At 41.5% G+C, this 27,696-nt stretch overlaps 1 protein-coding gene across 4 annotated transcripts in view; it reads right to left on the bottom strand.

Moving 5' to 3' along the window:
• Nucleotides 1-3,873: 3,873 nt before the first annotated feature.
• Nucleotides 3,874-27,696, bottom strand: part of cyth1a (cytohesin 1a) — a 44,273-nt gene continuing 20,450 nt past the window's right edge. For 2 of the 4 annotated variants that reach the window (XM_028598859.1, XM_028598858.1), the window contains exons 2-13: nt 17,888-17,970; nt 15,596-15,660; nt 14,449-14,515; nt 14,234-14,352; nt 12,550-12,630; nt 11,913-12,025; nt 10,966-11,114; nt 10,756-10,868; nt 7,399-7,477; nt 7,223-7,291; nt 6,644-6,798; nt 3,874-5,907 (exon numbers count right to left, since the gene is read on the bottom strand). In XM_028598859.1, the coding sequence (XP_028454660.1) occupies nt 5,829-5,907; nt 6,644-6,798; nt 7,223-7,291; nt 7,399-7,477; nt 10,756-10,868; nt 10,966-11,114; nt 11,913-12,025; nt 12,550-12,630; nt 14,234-14,352; nt 14,449-14,515; nt 15,596-15,660; nt 17,888-17,970 (1,172 nt within the window). In that variant the 3' untranslated portion in view covers nt 3,874-5,828. Of the gene's footprint in view, nt 5,908-6,643; nt 6,799-7,222; nt 7,292-7,398; nt 7,478-10,755; nt 10,869-10,965; nt 11,115-11,912; nt 12,026-12,549; nt 12,631-14,233; nt 14,353-14,448; nt 14,516-15,595; nt 15,661-17,887; nt 17,971-25,767; nt 26,007-27,696 lie in introns of those variants that run through there. The other 2 variants (XM_028598860.1, XM_028598857.1) reach the window with 2 other exon arrangements.

The following is a 27,696-nucleotide window of genomic DNA, read 5'->3' as shown; positions in this document are numbered from 1 at the left end:
TTCTGCAATGCCTGTAATCATTGAGCTGCACAATATACTGCAATCAACATGACATAATATACGGGACGCTCCATTAAGACATGAGATAAATCGTAAAAGTCCCACAGGAAAAAAAAAAGTGCTTCTTTTCACACCACAGTGAAAAAGTTTCCGAGAATAAGAGCCACCCACAGTTCAATGAATGTGCAGAAAAAAAATCCCACAATACCATTTTCCCGCTGGGACAAACAACCTTCTGTCTTGTTCACACAGTGTTTCTGCACCCCTACATCAGCAAGTTCACTACCCAAAAAAGTGAATTCTTCTTTTCCAGTAAATCTAATTGTTGTGGCACTCAGACGCCGTCTATCTCTCATCTTAATTCTATTCAGTCAAATTCAATTCAGGAACAAATACCTAAGGTGGCTGCATCATTTCTCAGTTGTAGCCTCATCCAAGAATGCCAGTCACTGCTGTTAAATTACTTTTAGTACTTTTTATTAGCTTCACATTACACTGCTTATGTTTACAAATGGGTCATAAATCCCAGCACACTCCAGTTAAACCAGAAGGATTGTATCAGGCAGTCTGCTAGAATCTGTTTGTTTTCACACTCCTTTATTATCTTTACACTAATACACTAATCTTTACTCTTATATCTTGGTCACCTATGGACAGGTCCTCTTAGGGAAAGGGATAGATGTAATGTTCAGATGTAAGTCGCATAATTTAAAATAAAAACTTAAATGAGGCCATAGATCTTCATTTTTTTCTTCTGCTCCAGCTAGTTTAAATTAGATGTTTTGCAAGATTTTGTATGCGGGCGATTTTCAAACATACACAACTGCATGTTTGTGGAAAAATACTTTGAACTAAATCAATAAATTATATTGGCTAATCCACATTCCAGCAGTATTTTACTCGCTGCCATGAACACAGGCCAACGTTTTACTGCTTTTCACTATCATGTGCTATAACCTTACTCTCAGATGGCTAAAATGCTGTGATACACTGTAAATGTGGTGTTCGCATGGTTATATGAGTGTGTGTGAGTGTGTGTGAGAAGCAGAGGGCGAGAGAGAAACATAAGGAGAGGAAGGTGAGGGAGAAACTCCCTTTCTCAGAAATCCTGCCCTAGGATGAATTCAGTGCCCCTCGGTTTCCTAAAGTGATTTAAACAGGATTTTTTCTTCCAGTAAAGTAACGATGCATCAGTCAACACAGCACCTGAAGTGTGCATGCGCCTAAAACATTGTGATATACAGTAACTCAAAGTATGAGCTGCACTTGGCTCCATTCTGTCTGTGTCTAGTGTTTTTTTGGATTTGTATAAACATGACAGTAGTGTTAAGGGCGATCTGATGGGATGCTGTTTACTGAATCGGCATTGACAGCTTGTTATTGTCCAAGAACAATGATTGACACCATTTACTCTTAAAACATCAACTTCAAAGCATCATGCTTCTTAAATAACCTTGGTAATTGTATGCAAAACTGAAAACCGAGAAACCTGTTGAAGCAAATTTTATGCAGCTGTGAACTGGTTTAAAAACGTCCACCATGGCTGTGTTTCATTTACGCTTGCGTGACAGCGTTTGTGCGTGCACACGCCATTCTTTGCCTGCATGAGCCCAATACGAGAAAGGGCCCGTCTCATGCCAGCTGAGGTCAGGTCCTGACACTGTGGGGTGCACCATTCTCCCGCCGTGGTGGGCTGAGAGGCAGGGGGAGGCCTCAGGCGCTTCTGGGAAACAGTCTGGGCCTAATTGGAGACTGACTGGTCTCACATGTCTCCACTTACTGGAGGAGACAGAGAATCCTGCCTCCTGGCCTATGAGAGCTGCTGTAGGCCCAGACCTTTCCCCCTTCATCAGCATAACCACACAGCAGTGAATTCACCAAGCAGGCCTGACATGACAGCATGACTGAGTGCTGTGGTCTGGGGTGTTTTAGTCCAGTGAGATCAGGTAGGATATACTGAGCGTTATATTATCTTTTGAAGTATATCTGACCTTGATACAACCCCTTTTGGTACAGTTTGTTCCAAGGATCTCCTTTCTCCTACAGTACGTGCACTCTCCTCCTATTGTTATCTCTTACCTCATTCTGGGTCAGAACTAATGAAACTCCCCCTCCAACTGTACAGTATATCATGTTCCCCTTCTCACGCACACAAACCTCACCCTCACAACAAAGACGTACAAGTACACCGTCTTTCCTGCATATCCACAGTGAGAAATACGAGAAGTGAAGACTGAACTGCTCAGATGGCGAAAAACAAAGAGTTCCCTGCTGCCTCACCACCACCACACATTCTCTAACTTTTTTTTTTTTCCTTGCCGTGGCAACATGCCTCTCATTTCCCATCAGCCACGGTCACATCCTTGGCCCTGCGCTGTAATTCTCCAAAAAAACTTCACTATCACACTGTTTTACAGCAGCGCTGTGAAATATTGTTTGACTGCAGCTGTGCAAACATTAGCACGGTCAATTTCCAATCCACCAAAATTCTACTCATTTAATATCAGAACGCACAGATGCACAGCAGGAATTTCGTTTTGCAAATGCATTGCTATTATGACTTTTAAATGCACATCTGGTACAAATTGTTTCATAATTTGTTTCATAATTTGTACCCCAAACACTTCAGGCTATGGCCCAGAGGAAAATAAAGAAATAAGCACCTATTCATTTAGCCTCGAGTTAGGGGCATAATTTAGTTTTGCTGGTAAAAAAAGATATTTTAATCTTTCACAGATTAAAGGGCTTTCGCAAGCAATTCTCTATGCTCAAATAAACACGGCTCAACTCGAATAAACTCTACTATTCACAAGGCAGGATTGTTGTAGGTTTTACTTTACCGCTGTACTTACTACCTGCTCAACATTACCCAACATTACCCACGGGTCTCGGCAACTCCCCTATTAGAATGTATGGGTCAGTACAATTTAGCATTAACTGTGAATGTTCAATGGGGAATGAAGCTGACTTGTTTTTTCCAAACTGCTCTGATTACCAGTCTTCCCTTTCTGTAAGTTACACATTTGAGATGCTGAAAGGCAGATGTGTTTCACTGCAAATTTGTGCAGACTGCTCAACATTTCATTGAAAATAATGTCAAATGGCAGAATAAAAACATTTCAGTCACACTTTCAACTTTTTACAACTGACCTTTTGGCAACTGCTGCAACCTGGTTGTCCATGTCCATCCCTCGTTCACATTGTAATGTCAAAACAATGAGTGTTTTTTCGTGTCTCAATGGGGTATTAACTCTTTTTCCGTGGTACTGAAGGATGACAGTAAAAGTACACAATCACAACTCTACACAAGGTTAAGGTCATTTCTATTCATAAAATCATTTAAGATAAGTCATAATGAGTCAAGCTCAGTAGACCGTAACACAAATATAAAGATATGCATTTGTATTTTCAACTGCATTTGAGTCCTTTTCCTGCATGGTCGTTCCATTGAGAAAAAGTCATTTCTATTGATTGCTTTTCCAGGCATCATTTAATAGGATACATATTCACTTGTAAATATCGACCTTTCCCTGCTGCCCCGACATTTGTGTCATAAATACTTTAAAAGCAAGCTTGTGAAAAGATATGAAATTTTATGAAGCCGTAAATAAAGGCTGGCTTGAAACAGTACCAAAGATTGGTTTCTTTTTTTTTTTATAGAAGCATAATTCTATTTGTAATTGATTTGGCATGACCATTTTTCAGCTGTAATTAATAAGCAGCATAAAATAAAAAAATTAAAATACTTCCTTCTCTGCAGCAGAATGCCTCATCAGTTTCTATCACATACTGCCACCTGCTGGAGTTAATTTACCACTGTAACATGAGCTGATGTTGACATGCAGTTGCGTAAAAGACATTTCACAGCCAGCGTTGTGACAAATTTGTCTTTATTTCAGCTTGATTAAATGGCAAGTATACAAACCTCAAATCAAACATGATACAACCGAATAACAAAAGAAAATGGCACAATACGAAACAAAATGAAGACAAAATACCCACTATACATTTACGTATATACAACTTTGATAAATAAACCAATACTGTCTAGAATTATGATTGTTTTGCATTTTTCCTTATTTCTCTATGATTAGTGCACAGAGAGGAGTAGAGAAAGGAAGGGAACCAGGAAACAAAACAGACAGGGAGTGAAGCTAATGACCAGCAGGCACAGATGAGAGTAGAGACAACAGACAAGAGTAGAAAAGACAACCGCTCGTTGCACAAATCCGACCGCGTTTGCAAAATTGTACCTCAATGTAGTTTTTGCTATTTGACTAAATGACGTGTCACTGCCTCAGCATGACCAATCAGACATCCTGACCTCCATCTTTTGGTTCACCACAGTACATTCCTCATAAAAGTAGTAGTTTTGTATTGTTTCACATCACACTTTGGATCCTGAGACCGGGACAACCCATTCTTTTCCAGGCATAGCTTCAATGAACCACACATGTATTTGTGCCACTTTAAAGCCTCTACAACAATATGTCATATATTATGTATTATACATAAACAACCTGATGCACACAGTATTGTACAACGATCAGTGAGGTTGGGTTAAGTAACCCTCTACAAAAGAAAAGAACGTTAAAGGCAGGGAACAAAGATTAAATGTTGTTCGACTGGGAGAAGAAAACTGATTTACTGTCACTAACCAGCAGCTTTTCTCATAATAGTTCACCTAGATCGCCAGGCACTGTGCAACAGTAAAGCCATTTTCCTAACAATGAAATTAAGTAACAGAAAGTGGTGTGTTTGGGAAAAAAAAAAAAAAAAAAAAAAAAATGGGAGAAAAATGTATTGGAAGAGAAAATGAAAAAGTTCTAATTTCCAGACAACCTAAAAGCTCAAAAAGAAGCCCAGGGTGATTAACTCTAATCCCCAAGATGCATCTCCAGGACCTTCGGGAAATGAACAGCGAGAGCCAGATCCAACACTGAGAGCCTGTCCAGACAAGCACACACCCTCAACTGCAGTGGTCCGTCCCTGCACTGCAGCTTCACATTTACAAAAACACTTCAGTCTGGGACACAGATGAGGCTTTTATTCCTCACATGGCTGTCGTGTTGTAAACAGGATCCATGTAAACTCCGACATGGAAAGTTTCAGAACATCTAAACAATCTCCTGAGTGGCAACTATTTAATTTTTTTTTTATAAAATTATCAACAGTTAGCAAATCACACACACTCCCTTCCACACCCCCCCTCTGCAGTTTCTGTTGCAAACCTTGTTTTTTTATTATTACAAATGCAAACAAACTAAAAAGACTGAAGAGGAATTTACATTTAAAGCTGTAAAAATAGACACATATTACCCTAACATTTTAAAGCACATCCGAAAAAGTCTTTTTCTTTCACAAAGCGAGAAATATTTTGGTTAGAGTGCCACACTTGGTCAGACCTGCTGAGTTTAAAACGATGTGTGCTACGGGGGACTGCATGAGTGTATGCACGTTGTGTATGTGTGCAATGTTTATGGAAATTGTGTTTTTAAATAATCTTTGAATTGAACTGAGATTTTGCTGAGTTATACAGCAAGATTTCCTTACAGCCTCACAGACATAGAGCACAAACAAAGCTGAGAGAGAAAGAGACAGGAGGTTAAGGACCTATTGGCCCTGACTCTTATCTAGAAACTTCAGCATGCTTCCCGTTTTTCTGACCTGTAGAGTCCCAAAGTCAGACCTAGAATGTGTCCTAGAAAAATCCCCTGAAGAGGTCCGAAGCAGACCCCAACCGCGGCCTCTGCACCGACCCAGACAGGGCGAGTAGATACCTGGACCCCCTGCTCGGTCAAGTGCAACATCTGGAGCACTGAGAAGATCTAGTGCCTCTTCATGGACGACACCTTCTTTTTCCTGGCTGCCAGCATCTCGTAAAAGGGGTCCCTGCTAATGGCAGCTCTGTGGACACAGAGGAAAATGTCAGTGAGAGAAACATTATGGCATAAATGTGCAAATTGCTGGACTTAAATTCTTAGAATTTATGTGGACGTGTGAGATTGGAACAATAACATCCGCAATACCCGATTCACGATTAACTTTTTATTGTTTTCAACAAATACTTAGGAAGAACTGCTCAGCATATCCAGCACGTGTGCTTTTAGTCTTAACAGTAAACCGTAAAATAAAGTAACAGTACAATCTTCTAAACTGTGATGAAACAACTTGTGGAAGTGTGGGGATATAATAAAGTGAAAATCTGCTCCAAATGAAAAGAAATCATGTATTTTTTGGTGAAAAACATTACAACTCCAGAACTTGACAATCATAGTAATCTATTGATAGTTGTCTTTGTATCCATGTACATTGGGCGGACACCGAAATGGCTAATAGCTAATTCAGCACAGTTTTAATGATGGCAAAATGCAGAAATGTAAACAGCTACAGGGCTCAAGTTGTAGCCACAGCTAATTTACTGACTCCAACGCAACATTATACTTCCTGTTTAAGTTCCCCAAAGCCCCTGAATTATCGGGGCTTTAATAAACCTCAAAGCAGGATTATCCCTGAAAATCGAAGCAAGACAAATATAAATAACAGGAGTAAACTTTGAAAACCTCAGGCATGTAACAGCAGTGAGGCTTACATGCAAGTTACAAACACGCATTGTATCATACTATTAAAAAAAAACATTTACTTGATGCTGTTCATCCATTCCTCTTTTTCCTCAGCAGTGGGGGCAGAGATACGGTAGAAGGTGTGGTTTCCCTCCACAACGCGTCCGTCAGCCTCGGTCTTGCACGCTTTTATCACCTGGTCCTTGTTGTCAGGAATGAAAAGCTCAAAGCAGTTCTACAAAAATGAAGTGGCTGGAGGTTAGAAATTATAGAAAGTATCGGGATGTAAAGACAAAAACAACGGTTTATAAAAAATGCTATAATCTATTAGCTCATTTACCTACAGTTCAATATGTGTACACTGTGTAGATTTAGAAATCTGTCTGTATGACATACTGTTCACCTCTGTATACGGCTTCATACAATGTTGTGAGGACGTAACTGCCACTAAAAATGTCGTCCTCAAATGTCAAAACGGTGCATGGTACACAACACAGCTGTGGAAATTCAGCTAAAATAATCCCAGTTGTGAATGTTCTAAAAAGGGCAACACTGAGGAGTCCTTCTTTATTCTTCATTTAAAAAATGGGTAGTCATAAAATCTTAGTGCTGACTGTGTGTAATCACAGAAATGAACCATTAGAGGGAGCTGTACTTACAGGCTTCTTATCCTCCACCTCCTTGATGCTCAGGTTCTCTAATGGGATGATTCCTCTGGGCTCTTTGTCCTGGAGATAATATCAAATATGTGAGTGACAGAGTGCTGAACATAGGAAACAACAAGAATAGAGTGGGCAGATTCCTCACTGTGACTGAGAAACTGAGCTGTACTCACTGTGGTGTACTCAAAGTAGTACAGACAGTTGTCCGTGAGGATAAACCACCTCCTCTTCCAGGTTTTAACTCGTCCCCCTGTGGAGCAAACAGCAAGCGTTAGAGAGGCTCAGCAAGAGAAAAGAGAGAGAGAAACGAGCACCTAAGCACCGGGTCGAGCAGCAGCAGACAGGCAGACAGATGTATGGGCAGACAGACAGATGACAGCTCCACGGGACTCCTTTCACCCATAACATCCCGCTATTCACCCTGATCCACCATCACACCATGCGCTCCCCATCACCACAACTGCATGGCCTACACCTATTTATTTTTCTTGATTTTATAACTACTTATTCCTTTCCCCTTTTTATGTGTTGATTATAATTTCTCGCGATCTTCACACTATAGTACATTTGAATTACCACTTAACTGTTAAATCCCAAATAGTTGATGAATGCCATATTAAGGCTAATTGGAGTCGATGTAATGCTACACGATAAAGCTACATGTCTGTCTAGAAACTGCTCACTTGGCCCAGTTTCTTTTTCCTTAGCTGCTGACTTATGGGCGCGCCGTCTTTCTGAACATGACCTGATAAAGACCTAAGCCTAGTCTAGACTAGGCTTTTCCACCACCAATGTTAGTAAAAAGCTGCAATGTGAAACCTATCTACCAGGATAGAGGAGGCTTTGAGGATGTTTGCATACAGACATGTAGAACACACTTGTATTATCATATAACAGCAGTAGCACTGTATATGATATCCCATCATAGGTCAATGATAGGTGAAACACTTCAGTCTATACGTGTTATAATCTAAAGACGCCATCGACACACGCTTCACTCGACAGGCAGAGATGGAGAGCCCCTCGCCACATCTCGACTCGTCAGCGTGTTGCAACACAAAGCGGACAAACAGAAAACACAGACGCGATGGGCAGAATCACACAGCTGACGGCCTGAGAGCTGATTGGGTCAGTTGGAGGTTGGGATTGGTTTCATGGTCATGTCAGTTACTGTGACTCCCAAGAAAGAGAGATGACCTCCTCCCGTGCAAGAATGTCTGGGACGAGGCGGGACGTCCCAGCAGATTGTTGCAGAGATGGGTGCATGGGGCTGGACCGGAGTGGAGCTGAGTAGAGGGGGGCACCCATGCAAGACGGGGCTGTGGGAGGCTGGGCGAGTAAAGGTTCAGAGGGAACAGGTTTTCTTGTAAATCATATCTAGGTTCCTTTGGAAATGATTTATCTCAACAAAATAAATTAGCAACAGGTTCTCTTCTTACCTAAGGGCTCCTATTTTGTTATTAATAGGAAAGATGCATACATTAGAAGAATGCACAGTTAAACTACCAACCATGTGCACTGTAAGTGTATAATCATTAGAACCGTGCCTGAATCCCTTTCGACACGCTCCTCTGCCCACGCTTCTCTCCCACAGTTTGGTCCAGTCCGGTCTAGCACCACACCGGGCCGCAGCCACACGGTTACACTTCAGATCCATTTACAGCATAAGATAAGGAGAGCAGAGCCACATTGTTGAAAAGGTGCAGTATTCCCTTTTCATGCAACCAGAGAGCAAACAACAATAAGCCAATGGGTAAATGGGTTCATGATCAATTTGGAGAGTCGAGTAGAAATCCTTTGTTGTGCTCACTATATGAAGAAAAGGTATAATGCAGCTTTAAAAACAAAAATACAGAGATCAAAGAGAGTGACCACCACAGCGTACAGAGAAAAGAGGGTCAAACTGCTCAGTAGAGTGGTCACAAAGCATCAGCTCCCTGAGCCGAGCCCACAGAGGGGGGGGAGGGCAAATGAACCCGGCGAGTGCCCAGCAACCACCCACAGAGATAAAAGAGTGTGGACTAACCACCAGCTTAATGAGAGACTGTACAGACAAACATCTGAAGTTCAAATGAGTCAATGGAGAGACAAAAAAAATAAATAAAAAAATCTACAGACAAATAAACCCGTGTGAACCAAAAGCACCCGAGAGCTGAGAGATGGACTAGCGTTTGGGAAAAGCAGGTGTACATACCTCCTGAGGAAAGACAACAGCCAAAATCATGGAACAAACAAACGAAGAGGAAAAGAAAACAAAAAAAATCAAATTAAATGATAAGGAATTATTGCACCACAGTCCTGTTAATCTGGTTCTAGTGAGGCTTTGATGCACTGCTTTACAGCTTTACATTTTCATTTTCTCAATTTTGCAATGAGGTTGAACAGATTTTCCATATCTGTTGTTGTAATCAGGCCACAAGGGGGAGTTCTACTCAATGTCACAGCTGCAGTAAAGCACTTCATTAAATATTGCCTCCACTTGGGTCCATTTAGGTTATAGCCAGTAATTTGCCTTCCACCCGGATGGTTCTACTCAGATCTGCCAACTTTTTAGAGTCATTGGAGAAAGAGTAATTCTTTACTTTCTTGGTGTAGTCTGTTGTAAAGATTCACAGCGATTGGAAGATTCAATTTTACTTCGAACATTCATGCTTTTTTGTATTAAATTCATTGTGAATCTGTACAAGAGAGAAAGATCTCAGAAGAAAACAGAGGATGAAGAGTTCAGGGGTCCAGTGTTGTGCTTTTCTGCTTCTAAAGTGATTGTGACCAGTGTAGCAGCTGACATCCTGTAAAACATTTGTAAAAATAAAAAAGGTATGCGTCTAGTGCATGTGTATTTGTCCAAATATATGTCAAAGTCAGAAATTAGTAAAGCGGATAAGAAAAATCATTATAAACACTAAGACACACCCTTTATTATTAAAAAAATTCCAAGGCCTGCTGGGAGTTTCTACAATGGGACAAAGTATGCGCTTTAAATCTCCAATAAAATCAGGATCAAAATATCCACAGAAAAAGGAAAAACAATCTGATCAAAATAATAAAAAAAAAAAAAAAAAGCCCTCTCAAGTAAAATGTTCTAAACTTTGCATATGTACAGTATGTGTATGTTTGTGTGTGCATACACTTGATTTATAAGCTATAAAAGTCAGTTATTTGTGCTTGTGTGTGCATGTCAGTGTATGAATATGCCCCGTCTTAAATAATTCAAAGGCCTCGACATGTAGTGGTCTGATCTCAAGGCCACATTCATAATACATGAAAGCAGACATGTCTTCAGATGTCTCAGGTTGAGTGTGTACAAACCTATCCACACATCTCCCTCACACTTTGACACACATACACATAGGTTATTGACCTTAGGGAAGACATTGGTTATCACTTTATGCAGCCTTAAGATAATCTACCAATATGTGTTGCTGCTATGAAAACCCATCTATCGGCGCAGTCACATGGATTAGCACCATTAATTGTGCCGTTCATTATGTGCTCAAATAACTGTGTGCATGCATTTCCAGTGTCACTCACCCAGTTTAAGCAGCCAGCCCTCTCTGTCTGGGTTGAAGAAAGTGTGTGTGAGGTCATTGCCGTCATCCTCTGGGATTTTGAAAGGCTCATTCTTGATGCTGTCATACAGATTCTAAAATAATGATAGTTGACTATGAACACAGAGCAAAAAAAAAAAAAAAAAATCACTCATGAGAATGGAAATAACTGAGTTTTACAGCCATACTGACCCTGAGCAGGTCCTCAGGTAAGTCTCCTCCCTCGTTGATTCCTCTGTTCATGGAGATGAATCGTTCCACAGAAGGCTTGTCCTTCACATTCGGGTTGTGGAGGCTGGTGTTTAGCATGATGATGGCAAATGACAGGATGTAACAGGTGTCTGTAATACACACACAAACAAGAGAAAGATAAGCAATAGGTTGCAGTTTACCATAAAACTGCTGCCAGTGTTTAATTTAGTCTTTGAATATGAATGTAAATTAGCTGAGCTGAAAGGACTGCACTTAAGGGACCACAGCTCCACAGAGACGAACAAATAGACAAAGCTTCGTTAGCAAGGAGAGTGGGTGGGAGTGAAAGGCTGCAAGTGGGCAGCGAAGTATGCATGTGGGTTTCTGGATGTGCACTCTAATGTTTATGTTTGCTAAAAGACAACGTGGCCAGCACACGGCTGATGCAGCAGCACTTTATCTGGCCCGTTAGGCTGTTGATAAGTCCCATGCATTATTCACATCCATCTGTATCCATGTTAGAGGCAGGCAGCTGTCTGCATTATTTCCTAAAAGCCAGACACTCTTTCAGAGGACAGTTCACCTCAGCAGACTTTGTGTCTGCTAAACAAAGCAGTTTAGATATGTTCCACTGACATGCCATTAGATCTCAGTGCAATGTGGAATATTAAGTGCTTTAGGGAGACAAGTTTATCTGGTATAGTCCCTTAAAAGTTAAAATGTTGAGATTTAGAATGAGTATTATTGATGAGTTATTATCTGATAAGGAATTTGAATTAAAGTAACTGTATTTATCAATATTGCTGACAAAAGTTGCTATATTTTAGACAAAATTAACCAAAAACTGAAGTAATTTTGTCCTTTGTACTTTCAATGTGCACACATTCACAGCCCTTTGGCTTTTATGACAATACTAAAAGCCAGGCTGTATGGCATGACGGCGCTACCTGTGGACTGAAAAACGCCAGGGTTGCATTGGCAGTAGCGCTGAGCGAAGGCCTCCATCATGCGGTCGATCTTCTGAGCTTCTCCTGGTAGCCGAAAACTCCACAGGAACTGTCTGTCCGGGGACACAGCTCAGTAGTCAGCAACAAAAGGTGAAAAGGCTGAATAAGCTCTCTTAAGGCACAAGACTGAAACTGCCATCTGCATATTTCCAAATTGCAAATAAATAAATTTTATTTTTTTAACCTTTATTTATCCAGCTAAGTCGATTGAGAACAAATTCTCATTTGCAACGACGACCTGTCACATTCACGGTTACACATTCATATCTGGAAGCTGCCCAGTACAACCACGGTCTGATCTGCTGGCCACTGAGAAGCTCCACCTCAGTGGTGGTAATGAGGGAGGGACAAGCGCTGCTCTTTCACTTTCCCCATCCATATTTTATCCTGTTGGTCTGGGGATTGAACCTACGACCTCCTGGTCATAAGCTCGCTTCTTTAACCTTTAGGCCACCACTGCCAAATAATGGCCTGCATCTCACATGATTTACATAAAAAAGGGGACAAACCTATGAGGATCTAGTCAAGAACTGTAGCAGACCTCAGGATTCACGTTCCTGGGGAGATGTGGTCTTACCTGAGGGCCTGAACCAGGTTAAGGTCTGTGAACTCATGAAGCTCCACAAAGGCATGGAGGACTTGGATATTGAAGTCATCTCTACAGGAGACAAAACATAGTAAGCAAATGTATTACTGGTAAAAATGTAAGTTCTTTTCTGCATAACCAAGACAAAATTAATATACAAAAGATTAGAGCTATAACTAATGATTATATTTATTATCGATTTATCTGCCAATTATTTTCTCAAATAAACAACTTGGTCTTGTTGTTTGGTCTATAAAATGTCAAAAGAAATTGTGAATAATGCCCATCACAATCCCAAAATGACCAAAAGTAATTTCTAACTTTGTCCAACCCCAGTCTGAAAACCCAAAGATATAAAAGTTCCCATCACATAAGACAAAGAAAAGTAGCAAATCCTCACAATGACAATCTGGAAACAGGGAATGTTTGGCATTTTTGCTAGAAAAACAATTTTAAAAAGAGTAATACACCAATTCATACTGCACTCTAATAACATTGTCTGTCCAGACTTATGATGTGTAAAGTGAAAAAAAAATACACAAAATAAATGCAGTAATACTCCCCAAGAACCGTAAAAAGACTAATATGCATAAATTGGGGGCATTTTCCTTTAAAATTATTAATCAAACTACATAGTTAATAATAAATAAATGTTCTGTTGATGGACTAATCGACTAATCTGTGAAGCTCTAAAAAAAATAAATAACAAAAAAAGTCATTACCTACAAGCAAGTCCATAAAGTAAATTTTAAGGAGTGATTTGGTGGATGCTGAGGAAAACGTGGTTGTATTGTAGCTCTTCGTAAAAGTATGATCGCTGCCTCATTTGAAAAGTATTCCCCATCAGGAGCGTGTCTGAGGACTCAGCTCAGGGTGTGATCTGGCTCACATGGGCTTAAGAGGTCAGCGATACGCTGCATACTCCCATTAAACCCAATAGAAGAGGAGAAACACCCACCACATCCCTTTCATTTATCATCTAATCTCGACCATGACATCACTGCGACCTTCATGCCCTTCAGAGTAAATAATCTGCCCTGTGGGATCATGGGAAGGCTCTAAGGAGCTCTCGCTGACCGAGTCATATCACTCCCAGTGGTCAAGTGACCAATCGTGTGTCTCAAGGCTCTCACGCTGCTCCTGCCCCTCCTTCACAGAATCAAAAACACTTGGAGAGCTTGATAATAATCAAACTAAGAGCAATCATTTTCCTGTTCTGACCTCACAGAACACACCTTAACTGTAACCCTGCCTGCCCTATAGTCCCTGAACAGCACATACTGTACACCAGGCCCATTACTATTTCCTGTATTATGTGTTCACTCTAATGAGGATGTTCTCAGCTCTTGAGTGGAATCTGGAATTGCCTGCAAACATGTGCATTACAGAGTCGCGAGTCTCTTGATCATGTTACTTATTAACGTGTTAGATAATCATAGACAGATGGAGGCTATTAGGTAACAGTCATCGTTGAGAGGATGGTCTAAATGTGGGGCCAATAAACTAGAATGGATGGGTGTGTGCCTGACTAGGAAGAAGCAATACAGAAAGAATGCACTCGCTAGAGAGGATGCCATTATCCATCACATGGATGGGTGCTGGTGAGTCATGATAGAGTAGGAGAGGGAGATGGTTAGATAGAGGGAAAAAACAACAAGTCAATTTTCATCCTGACCTCTCTCCGAGGTAATCTCCGATGGCCGTTTTGTTGAGGCCCTCGCCCTTGTAGAGGAATTGAGCAATGTCGTCGCTAGTATTCTTCAGTAAGTCGTTCTCAATTAGGAACTGGATCCCCTAAGAAAGAGACAGGGCCCCAGGTTACTTTCTGCTTATGAGAACATATGGGACAAATCACATTTCTGAAGAATCACAACAGTTTCTTCCACCTACCTTTTTGGGGTCCATGTTAAATTTCTTACGGCCCATAGCCACCTGTTTATTCCTCTGCATATTTTTCCTGAAACATAAGATGGTGGGTTGTTGTTAGTTGTGACTCATGTAAACATAACTTTGTACATGAACAAATTGGTATATAAAAAAGATGCAACTAACATTTTCATTATCGATTAATCTGAGTTTATTTATTTTTTATTAAGCATTTGGTCTAAAAAATGTCAGAAAATGGTAAAAACAATTTCCACGAACACAAGTTAATGTCTTAAAATTGCTTGTTTAGTCCAACCAACAGTCTAAAACCCAAATACATTAAATATCACAGATAACGCATTTTTGACATTTTTGCTTGATAAAAAACTCAATCATCACTCTATCATGAATCCATTTAGATTTTTACCTTTTTTGCAAATTTCCATTTTGTATTTGCTTAATTTCCTGAAAGTGTCTTTTTTCCATTAACATTTTTCATTTCTTTGGCAGAGGCCGGCTTTTCCTCCCCCCTCCGTCTCATTTCTCAGGCCTCGAGTTATTAAGGGGTCAAAGTGCACTCAAAGAGTCTGCCGTCACCATGGTTACATCTCCATCTCCAACCGGTGAGAGGTCACCACTTCTTCCCACTGATTCACTCTTGCCAGAATTCCTTTGGCCCTTGTCTGCCAAAATCTAACACTCAACTAAACAGGCACTCCACGACAGCACAGACCATCATGTACTTTCTTCAATTAATTGGATCGAAGGAAACTTTGATCACAAGAAGGTGCTGTAACCCTTAATGGGTTTTAAACCCATGAAAGAGTGCTTTAGGATTATTCGGTAGCTGATGGGATCCCTATCCACTTGAGTAGACCAAACATCAGCATTCTCTCCCCTGGGACCATCCATTGTCTGCCTCTGCCCGTACACCCACTGCATTATTCAATGAGGCCTCCCATCATGAAGGTGTGCCTGATGAAACATTTAAACTGCCTTAAAAGCATAGCCAATTTGGAGAACGTATTTGGATCGCCTGACCTACCCATCAAACATTAATAATTGACAGCTTCATTTGGTAAGTTAATCGAAGGCAAACAACAAGCTAATTTAGGCAAAACAGAGAGGGAGATGTGTGTGTGTGTGTGGGGGGGGATCCCTTTTTTCTTACCTCTCCTCAGTGGAACCCAGGTTCTCGATCTCACTTGTCACTTCTGCTATCTCATCCTTCAGCCGCTGCAGAAAAGACATAAATGTTTGTCTTAAAACGTCATGACTATGAGGACAAATTCATCATCTGCCGACCAATTTCCCTGACACCAGGAGGCGTGGACGGGTGTGACCAATACAAACAACATGCAAATGTTTGTTTAGTAAATGGCTTTACTAAACAATGCCAAGGGAGAGGCCTTCCTCTCTGAATCACCTCTGTTTGTCTATAAGCCAGGTGGCCTTTTATCATATCCAGTAAATCCTCACATCACTCACTTTAACTTCACACACTGCTGCACATTCAGATCTTCTCAGGTCCCTTAAACTAAAAACAAACAGCAACATGTTTGCGCATGTGTGCTGTCCTAAACAATCCTTTCAATCTGAATTCGATTAGGCGGATAACCTCAATACAAATTGAGTAAGAAAACGTAAAAGTGGATTATATTTTGTGTAGCGTTTTAGTGATTAATGGCCTTAGAAGCAGATTTAGTCGATCAAGCCAAGACCGCTGGTGCCAGACTGGCGCAGTAAGGGCATTACAGAGGGTAGAGGATGGACAGGGTGAGCGTGATGAAAGTGTGGAATAATAGAGTGTAGCATAAGAGAAGTCCTGTATACAGAGAAAGCTATTGATCACGAGAGGCTGCAACTCTTTAAGTAAAATGTTCTAATCATCGAGTCTCTCCATTCATATCCAACTGCAGTGTTAGTTTATAATTGCATAATAACCAGCTCACTATAGACCAAACCACAAAGGGAACATCTGTGTTTTCAAGACCTGCGCAATCACAACACATTCCTGAGATGCTTTCCTCCACAAACAAAGGCCGTGCTCATACAGGAAAGTGGGTGGTTGTGGTGGGGTGGGCCTTGACACGCAGGACCAGCAGAGGAGGGTGTGGGAGTCAAGGAGGAGGAGAGAGGTCAGTGTGCAGAAAACAGAGGAGGAGAGGACGGTGGGGGGGAAAGCAATGGTGGGCCAGGCTCATATAAAAAAAAAAAAAAAAAAAAAAAAAAAAAAAAAAAGGGGGGGGGGGGTGTCGGATCATGCCTCCAATGTTTGTCTGTCAGGGCCAGTGGAAGCCGAGTCGCCCACTGGGACATCTGGAGGCCAGGGCGTGACAATTGTGTCACCCCTGTGTGTCATTTGCTTAGGGAGCTGGTTATTGAATGACAGAACGGACATGAGAAGCTCTGCTCTTGGGTCAAGACAACAGCCAAAAAATGATGTGCCGTGGACAGGAATCAAACAAACAAACAAACCACTTTAGGCAAATTCGGCCAAGCGGATTTGAATCCTGGCTCTTTCTGAAAATCAGAGAGTATATGAGGGATATTCGACTGACAGCATAAGAGCATAATCCTATTTTATCTGTATGCTTATTTTATTTTTATACTTGCGATGTATTCAAAACCTTTATTCACTTTTTGATAAAAATGCCAAAAAGAGATAACCTGTATCCATAAATAGAGGGCTTTGTTGATACAGTACTGTACATCTTCAAAACCTAAATGGCTAAAGGGTAAACATAAATAGTTTGCTAAGGAAGTGAGCACTTGGCAGGAAATACCTCACATTCCACTCGAGTGGAACTGGTTTAAGGACTCATTGGAGTAAATATTTAGTAAATATTTAACCAAAAAGCAGAGAAGTTGCAGTTGTAGCTGAAGGCAGCTGAAGTGAGCCAAATAGCTGGACGTTGTAGAGAGATTAAGAACTCCTGAAACAAGTACAATTAAATTTGAAAAATGTGTAATTGTCTAATTTTTCTACGCAAGATCAGTACACCTGAAAATGAGAGTAAATAATAGGGGTGGGGAAAAAAAAGAAATCGATACAGCATAGTATTGCGATATTTTTCGTGGCAATACTGTATCGATACACAGATGCCAAGTATTGATCTTTTATGATATATGTGTTGGTCAGTCTGTCTGCTTGACAATCCCACTTTGCAGCAATAAAATTGAAGTGAGATGAACAAACAGAGAAATGTATCTTTTTAGATAAAACAAACGTTGACAAAATATTCCTTTGGGGACATAATTTGAAATTGGGTTTAAAATATGTTTAAAATCGCAATAATATCGTATTGTGACATAGGTATTGTGATGATATCGTATCTTGAGGCCTCTGGTGATTCCCACCCCTAGTAATTAAGCTTAAAATGGACATTTTCTGCAGTCAAACATATAGAGTACATGCTTGTTTTTTGTGTACCTATCTAGTGTGTAAAGATTCCATTATTACCTGAATGTCCTCCTGCAGCTCCAGCTTGCGCCGGCGGATATTCTCCAGCTCCTGCTGCTCCTCTGGAGTGAGGTCGTCCGGCACTGGGAAAAAATGAGAGGTTGAAGGGTTAGGAGGACAGTAGTGCCCAAAATATAATGCACCTTAATCATTCTCTATGCATATCTATCCCCTGAGGCATGTCCCTGAGGGTACTTCAGTGCACAGAAATTACTTATTAGAATTTTCCTTGATATTAGAAGGTGACTGAAAACCCATGGCAAGAGGTGTGAAGTCTGCATCATGAAATGTAACTGTGGCAATGGCAATCTTGAAAGATGTTTCTCAGCAGCAACCGATATGTGGTCAGAGGAGAGGACAGGAGAAGGGGAAAGATCAGACAGCCAAGTGTGCAGCAGCCAGATGCACTTTGAAGAGGATTTAACTTCTGTGTGTAATCTGTTTGACTAAATAAACAGCTCAGGTCAGCCAGGCAGCAGTGAGAATCGGGCCGGAGTAGAACAAACGTGACTCCGGTCACTCACGCTATAGGCTGCTATAACTAGCTTTGTCTGTGGCAAGGAGTGAGGGGCGAGCAATGTGTCCTGAGTGATGGACAATGCATTTGTGTGCACAACCCCTACCTGCACTACAAGCAAAAAAGGGACACCACTAGTATCAGCACTCTAATCATAACAGCAGTCCAAGGACAATCTCTGTTGCCTTTACAACATTGTGCTGGAAGCATCTTCCCTTTACTCTTCCTCCGCTTTATGTCAGAATCTTAGCCTGACAGGCCAGACCCACATCAAGATGTTGGGAACTCACCATTGATGGAGCTCAACCCGAGGGGCGGGATAAACAGTTGGCTTTCAAATTCCCTCTGCACGCAGCAGGATAGCGCTACAACCAGGCAGAGCCAGGAAGAAGGTAGCGAAGCTAGTTGACAGATTAAACTTTTGCTGTATCCGGTCAGCAAAATTCCGAACACATCTTCCTTTTTTAAGAATGACTTCAGTGCCGTTCTTTATTCTTTTCTCAAAGAAAAGCTTAAATCCAAGTCTTCCAGAAGACCGCTATACCCAGCAGCAGCAGCAGCAGCAGCAGCCATAAGCCCGCCCACCGACTCTATACACGATGTGATTGGCCTGACCAGAGTTTGGTTTTTCCAGCTCGCAAGTCAACGGAGAGTGCCTAGACCCCCCGGGCTGCAAATTAAATTTGCTGCCGTTAGGGTGCGTCTACACTTCTAGGCTATCAGAACCTGTCTCTATTTGAAAACAAAGTTATTTTTGTATCCAAATGACTTGGTAATAACCCTTAAAAGAAGGCAATGATTACTTGCCTGAATCAAAATCTTTTTAATGGCAGGCAATTTTGAGTCAGTATACAATTAAAATGTAACTTTCTATGCATTTCTAAAAAACATTTGGGATGCCTAGAGGGAACGGATTTCATCCTCTTCATGTTTACAAAAACGTGTTTTCACTTGCTGAAGAAAAGCATGATGCAGGATCCAACATACAACAATGATCTCCTTTAGCAGATGCTACATTTTTGTTGAACTTCCTGTGAAATAAAACAAAAGCCTGTGTGAGAAATCCACTCTTTGGACGGCGGACGCTCTGCAGCAAAAAAGCTGCTGCAAAGTGTTGTTTGGTAGACACTGTAGCAGTATTACAAGACTAGAGATACTTAGCATGAGTGGCAATTAACCCTGCTGAACCCTGACAGTGGCATAAGCTGCTCAAGTCACAGCAGTTGTGTTGGGAGATCATCTCTCACTCTTTCTCGGATTCCCCAAGTGGACAAGCCCCTCCTGCTCCCCTCATTACCTCAGCAGCAAGATTCAAAGGTTGAAGAGGTCGAGGTGGATCTCTACAAACGGTTAACAAGTTAATGGTTATAGAGTAATGGAAGCTTAGGACAGAGGAATAAATGGTTTTATAATACTCATTTCACAACTCTCTAGGATACTAACAATGACCTGAAAAAACTCTCCTTTTTCTTTACTCTGCTATTTCAAAAAACATGAAATCACACACACACACACACACACACACACACACACACACACACACACACACACACACACACACACACACACACACACACACACACACACACACACACACACACACACACACACACACACACACACACACACACACACACACACACACACTTTACCGTAACGATTTTATCAAAGCGTAAAATGCTAAATAAATGATATCCTAAAGAGAAAATATATGCTGCATAATAGAGTTATTATTATTATACACTTATTTTAATAACAGGTATGCGGACCTAAACATCTTGAAGCAAATACCCATGACACTTAATGGAATGTATGCTAATATTTAACATGGAGATAATAGACAATGGAAGGGCATGCAAGAGCCTTATAGCGGGCTGTTAAGGAGCTCCAAAACAAAGCCATGTTGTCTTCCCGTCTTGTTTTCAGACAACTGGGGGAGCAGGGCAGTCCGCACAAGACTGACCTTTCACACATACCTCACAGCCTACAGTATCCCTGGCAAACTGTATTCATCCCAAATGTTCAGGGTATCCATGGAAACCATGGTTAGCTCTACACAACTATTCTCACTTACAAGGGGAGCGGACACCAAAATAAATAGTTGCACAACTTTTGTTTTTGGTTAGACAGCTCCCTCGAGAGTAGGGCTGGACGATTCATTGAAAAGTAACCAAAACTCAGAACCTCTAATCAGTATAATTTTCGCATATCAGTTTTATTTTTTTATTTTTTTAAATCCTGTTAATACTCTGCCAACTGCGCATGTTCAGCATGTACTTTACCCTTAAGAACATACTACCGCATGTGTAGTCACATGACTCTGCCCCATCTAGTCTGTGGACTGTAAGCAACATGGAGGAGAACTCAAATAATGAGTTAACTGAGCAACAGCTTATACCAACAACAAAAAAATGCTGTGTACGTCATTTGGACACATTTTGGCTTCAGTAAAGACGACACAATGGGAAGTTTAGCCGACAAAAGGTGAGTGAGAGCCGCTTACCGATCACCATGAGGTCCCGGTCGTTTCAGCGGCCACTCAGTTAAGTTTAGCAGACAAAATGAGAATGGTGCAGCGACGAAAGACGAAAGTCGCTCCCTCCCCTTGACAGCCTTGTGTTTTACTTCTGATATGGCAATATGTATAATAATTTATTTTGTTTGCAAAAATTGCAAGTTATGTATTTTTTACTTTTATTTTTAGGAAACTAGCTTCTTTTTTTTTTTTTTTTTAAGTAACTGAAAACTTGTAATGAAACAAAGTGCTGACAGGTTTGAGAATGTGTGTTTTTCTTGCATTCAATGACCCTATCGACTAGACAAGCAGGCCGTGCGTTCAACAACAGAAACAAGGGTAACAGAGAGGACCAGGCTAAAACAGAAAGTCCATTCCCTTTCTGGAAATATGATGTCAGGTTGGGCATCTGGCAGTTGCTGAAGGGAGCCACGCCACACAAACAAGACAGCTGGCCCAACACAACCACAGCATTTCTGTCTTAAAGGAGGACCACAAAGTAAAGGACGGACAGAAGAGAAGAGCTGCAGAGGACTATAATTAAAAAAGAAACTGAGCAAAGGAACGTTATTATTTGAGGATGGTAATCATCGGTTCACTTGCCTCCTTCAAGAGAATTGGAGGAGCTTGTAGGAAATCAGTATCTTAGCCAATCTGCAGAGCATGTGCATGATGACACCCTGGTATAAGGATTAAAGGGCAGGATTTCTACCCTGCCACCCCACATGTCATCAGGTTGTCACCCACACGATCAGACTTAATCAAGGAGCCAATCAGGACTTACATCACTGCCATCATGACGCCGCCTAAAAAAGATCGCGCCACATCAGGGAAGGGAAAGGCCCCACTCATGTATTTGCCAGAGGTGGGCAACAAGTGCGTGTCAATACCCAGAATGCAGCAGATGAGGGGGGAACCCATCCACTTAAGTAAATGCTGAGTGCTGCTTGGCTGTCATTCAGAAAACTTCTGCACTGGTAAGGCCAATGAAAAGAGACGGTCATCAGAAACAGACAGGAAATGACAAAGACAGAAGACCGACAGGGTGGATAGGGTCAAGAAAGAGTGATGGGGAGAATCGGTTTCTAAAACCTAATATCTCAATAAGATAGATTTAAAAAGTTTAAAGAGTAAATGATATGAAAGGAAAAGTCAGGGTTTTCTCCTCAATGTTCACAACATGCACTACTCCTCATCTGCCTTGTTTATATCCGACTCCTGGAGTCTCTCAGAAGCAGAGGGCCCCTAAAGAACTCTATGTAGTGATTTCCACAGGCTGAAGGAGAAACACGGGACGCCCACATCTTTACTCCTTTGGGGACTCACGCTGCGTGGAAAGCAGGTCATTCACAGGAATCACATTCACTTGGAGGCGTGCGTGGAAGGAGTGCAGTCACGCACATAGACAGGGTACACTACAGTCACATACATGCGCGCACACACACACACACACACACACACACACACACACACACACACACACACACACACACACACACACACACACACACACACACACACACACACACACACACACACACACACACACACACACACACACACACACACACACACACACACACACACACACACACACACACACACACACCGCTGTGTCAGCGCTCAGTAACTTGCTTTTTGTTTTAACTTCCAACACTAACACCAGCTGACTGGAACTGTGCAGAGTGATATTCAGACTAAACCCATTACTGCCTTGCAAAAATGTTTCAAATAGATTGTTAACCAAAGTCAGTATCAGGAAATAACGCAGGACATTTATAGGAGCAATAAAATGGTACTCGTACTGAAATTACATCTGCACATTAGCTTTTTTGAAAGAATAACAATACCTACATCAAGTCTTGATGTAGCCTATACTAGGTTAAATAACTTGCCAACACGAAGGTGGTACAAAGTGCTTTGGAAACATGCAAGTGGAGAGCAAAATATGACAATATAAGGTACAGACACAAGTGCCCTTTTGCCTAGACAGTATAATCTGAGATTTGGCCTGCCGTGTCTTGGCTCCCCATTACTACGTAGTGCTTTTTAATCTAAATTTATAAAACACTCAATACGTTTCCTTTGAGTATAATCATGGTGCCCACTGAATTGCTGCATCCCTATCCCCTATTACAACTGCATTTTGTTTTACATAAACCCTTCTTGCAAAACTCGTGTGCCTTTAATATTTTTTAACCCACCACAATGCTTCATTTGAGCCCTAAATCCATTTTCACAGTCTGACAGTGTATGTCCTTATCCTTTGCTTTTAGAGCATCTGCAGAGTTCCTAGATGGGCGAAGTAGTTTTTAGTGAGGGCTGGGTCAGCGGAGAGCACTGGGGAGGTGACATCAGGGGAGAGACCAATTATAGCTCTCTCTCTCCCACAGCGGCAGAGTCCACTAATACACATCCTGATTGCCATCCTGGCAGAAGAGGCGGACGTCTTATTTCCAACCAGATCACTGAAGAACTCTCCTTGGAAAATAAGGAAATTAGAATTCTTGAGTGCTTGTAGGATCTCTCAGCCCCCCTTCCCTGCAGATGTGACCCAATTTAGGGAGCTCCTCTTAGCTCACAAGGACTCCAAATTTTTTTAAATAAGCTCCTCCCCTAGGCTGCCCCCAGTGACACAGCTACTGAACAGGGTCACAAGATACACATATAGGTGAACTTAAAAAGACATGTTGAAATAACACAGGTTAGTAGGACACTGGATCTATTCCATCTATATCTACTGGACTAGATGGAGACATCAATGAATATATTTATGCTACAACGCTGCCTATGATCTGCTGACTGAAGGAATACGCAAAGAGATACACACCATTTCTGCAGCAACGTGTCTGTGTGCCTGTACATAATTACATTTTGATGAAGTGCATGCACTGATCGAGGCAGATGGATGATGCCGATAGCAGAAATTGCACCCTGCAAAAGGTGCTTCATCTTCTTTCCTCAATATCTTTGCGAAGGAAACAGTAGGCTATCCATCTGGTCCTCACACACTTTACATTATGCTTATTCTTTTTTCTCTATCATTTCTCCTCTCATCTACTCCTTTATACACCCCTCTTTCTGTTCTAGCTAATCTTATCCATTTTTTCCAGCCCTTCTCCACCTCCTCCCTCTGTTCCTTAAGGCTGATGTTGCTGCTGTACTGCCTTTGTCCTTATAGTTTTAGAAATAGTTCCCTTTAAACTGCAAAATGCACCCTCTACCCCTCCAAAGTCCCTGTAGTCTCCAATCAATCGACCCCTAGCCTAAACCAAGAGCGTCAGCTGAAGTCTACTTTATGATGGACTTTAATGCATTCAGCAAAAAACACATGCACACAAACGTTCGATTATGTGAGCTAGTATGGGCAAAAACACACAAGAGTACACCAAGATCTGTTAAAATGATTCCAAGCTTTCTGATCTTTCCTAATACTCCTGCTTGAACAATAAAGGATGATTTAAAACATGAACATTGGGAGCCGTCTCATCCACTGATCTTTGATCTGAATCTCATTACTACAGTAAACCCCAACGGGATTCTCCCTCATATGTAAAACCACACACACACCCCTTCATCTTCTGAACCAGACAGCTTGTACCAAGGCGGAGCAGGGGCTGTAAAGGAATGCCAGTCTTTAATATGGGCACCGGGCCGAAATAAGTTGTTCATCTCTAACCTCCAGATCTATTGCTGCCAAACACAAAAACAGAACTTGAAATAGTACGAGATGGACCACCAGTTATGGATCAAAAAGCCACAAAGCGTTGAACCTGACCTGGCCTGAGGGTGGGAGGGGGTGCATGGGGGACTGAGCGATAAGAGATGACAGGAGAAGGAGCCCTGTGTTTGGCCGGGGAGGCGTGGGATGGCGTAAGGCAGGGGAACACAGAGACCGTAGAAAAGAGCAGTGGGACGATCACAGCTTTCCCTTTGTGTCTGCAAGTGGCCTCTTAGGACATTCCTCAACAAGGCCCAGGCAGGGGGACTGATGGCCTCAGCATCCTTGGCTTTACTTGTGTCCAGGCTCTACATTTATTTATTGGTCATCCCAGCTTCCTTTTGTGCCACTGAGTTCCATAATAAAGTAAAATCGCAGTCTGACTTCTGCAGCCGTACTAAAGCTTTGCCTCTGGTTGCACTTTTACTGCTCAGACATATGATCCTAGAGATAAATATACACCTTCATACCATCCCTGCCAATTCATACAGACACGCCTCTGCTCACCCACACTGACAGCACTGCCCATTCATTGGCCTGCTGCACCAGTACTCAATCTTCTCAAATGTCACAGTCAGAAGAAGAAACAATTTTATTATTCGTCACATACAATCATACAGCACAATGTAGTGAAATTCAATCTCTGCACTTAACCCATCCTAAGCATTAGGAGCAGTGGACAACAACATACAGCATCTGGGGAGCAACTTGGGGTTCAGTGTCTTGCTTAAGGACACTTTGACATGTTCCCAGACTGGGATCGAACCACCAATCTTCTGGTTGAGGGACGACCCGCTCTACCTCTGATCTACCTTAATCAAAACACAACAAAACGGACTGGAGAATGACAGGATAGCCCAGCAAATGAAAAGTCAAACCACTTGTACTTTAAATAATTCTCATCCTAGCTGGTTATATCTGGGTAACATGCATTACGCCCAGCTTTGCTGATTTCATTTTAAATTCTACTCAAAGCGTGGATGGGGGTGGACACAGAGTCGATAAAAACTGATCCACATGACAGCAAAGTACCAGCAATCACAAGCTACACAAACAGACCTGTGGAAAACAACACAAGATCAATTTAATAAATAAAAACATGAGCGTCAGCAAATTTATGTGCTAACCTTTGAGAGAAATCCTCCAAAGTGTAGATTTTGTGTCTGTTCAGAGAGCTGCTCTTCTTTCTCTACTCCACCTTATCTCTCTTCCTTGATACAAAAAAAGACCCAGCAGTCCCCTTTTCTGTCAGCTCCTGTGGCTTAACGCAGGAGAGCCGGACTTCCACATGACAAGTGGCAGAGAGAAGGAGCCTGCTCCTCCTCCAGTCAGGGAGAGAGATACTGCAGGGTTTCCTCAACTGCACAGCACAGCTATCAGCTCCCAGCATGCTCACAGCACACTGACATAGTCCATTTGGGGAAGGAGCCTTACTCACTACCTCGCTCCCTCCTCTCCCTCCACTGGTCTCTTCTTTCTCTTTTGCTGTCACTACCATTAACATGAAGGCTCCACCCACTGGTCTTTCCTTTCTCTGCCGCCTACACACACATGTAATAAAAATAAAAAAGGTCTATATCACAATATCCACACAAATTTAATTCAATAAAATCTGTGTGGATATTGTGATATAGACCTTTTATTTTTATAGATAGTTGTGGTTACAGGAATTGTATTCATGAAATGAAGACAAATACGATTACGAATATAAATATTGATGTTTGACCCCAGCCCTAATGATAGGATTACAATGATTAACAAAATGAGATTAACGAGCCCACATTGCTTTTAAAAAAAAAAAAAAAAACTACACAAACGGTGTTTTGGAGGTTAAGATGGTATATCATACGACTCAGAACCAGCAGCCAAAAAGAGAAAACAAAGGTCATATTTTCCATAAAAGATACATTTAAAAGTCAAATGTAGCTAATGTTATATCTTTGTAGTGACTCCAGATATAACATCAAGAAAAAAAGTCATACAAAGACCAATAGTACTGAACTTGATGGTGAACAGTATATGTACGTATGTATTCATTCTTCTTTGGACACATCCGGTCACCACAGTGAGGAAGCCATGAGCTGTATGAGTCACCACTTTAAGCCAGGTCCTTTCCCCACTGATCAGTCATGCGACCAGGCATGCTATCATTATCACCTCCAAACTCCAGTTAAACAATGGAGTCTCTCCTGAAGATAATTGTGTATGTTTTTGTTGAGACTAGTGCATGAGCATTACCCCAATGCTAAGGATGCATGCCAAAAGATTGCACAAGATTCCCAGCATTCCTCCTTGTCATGTCTCGAGTTTTTACAGCATGAGTGTTTACTTGCCCTGGGTATGTCTGCATCCCAGAGCAGATGTGAGCTCTTGCCTCATGTCTGTAGGTCTCTATGAGTCAACCTGGAGCCCTCTGCTGTCCCGTCTGCTCTCTGCAGTCCCACAGTGACAGAGTTTCTTCTGACAAGGGCCAGTATGGGATCCATGTGTTGTGTAGTAGGGTTATACCCAGTTCTGACAAGTGATGATTTATATCTTGGATTAGACTTATAAAAAGTCCATAATGCAATGTGACAGAAAAAAAACTTCACTTGGTCATGATATCACTATCAGTATTGTTAATTACTCTTTTAAAAACATATATTTCATAAAACGCAGCTCACGATCAGACACTTTGTCTCTGGGTTGTAGGAAATCAAGTAAAGTATAAGTACATATGCCAGATAGAGAATGTAAATAAACATGTATGGAGCCCATATTTACTACTGTACACTAGTGGTTCCCAATCGTTTTGGCTGGTGACCTTTTAAAATGAAGCAATGTGTTCTCATTACAGGTTACAGCCTTAGTACGAACATGAGCTGTGAGCAATACATACACAGAGGGATTTCTTCTTCTCAGGTTGTTCAATTTGAAGAATCAAATAAAAGAAAAATCTAAAAGTTTACTCAACAGATATACGTCTATTTTCTTCGTCTATATCTCTATAATCATCGTGTGACCTTGTAGATTAATCTAGGGACCCCTTGTGGGCTATGGACCCTCAGGTTTGGAAC

Source organism: Perca flavescens, chromosome 15 (assembly GCF_004354835.1).
Source record: "Perca flavescens isolate YP-PL-M2 chromosome 15, PFLA_1.0, whole genome shotgun sequence".
Classification (NCBI taxonomy): Eukaryota; Metazoa; Chordata; class Actinopteri; order Perciformes; family Percidae; genus Perca; species Perca flavescens.
This window is presented reverse-complemented; position numbering and strand designations above follow the sequence as displayed.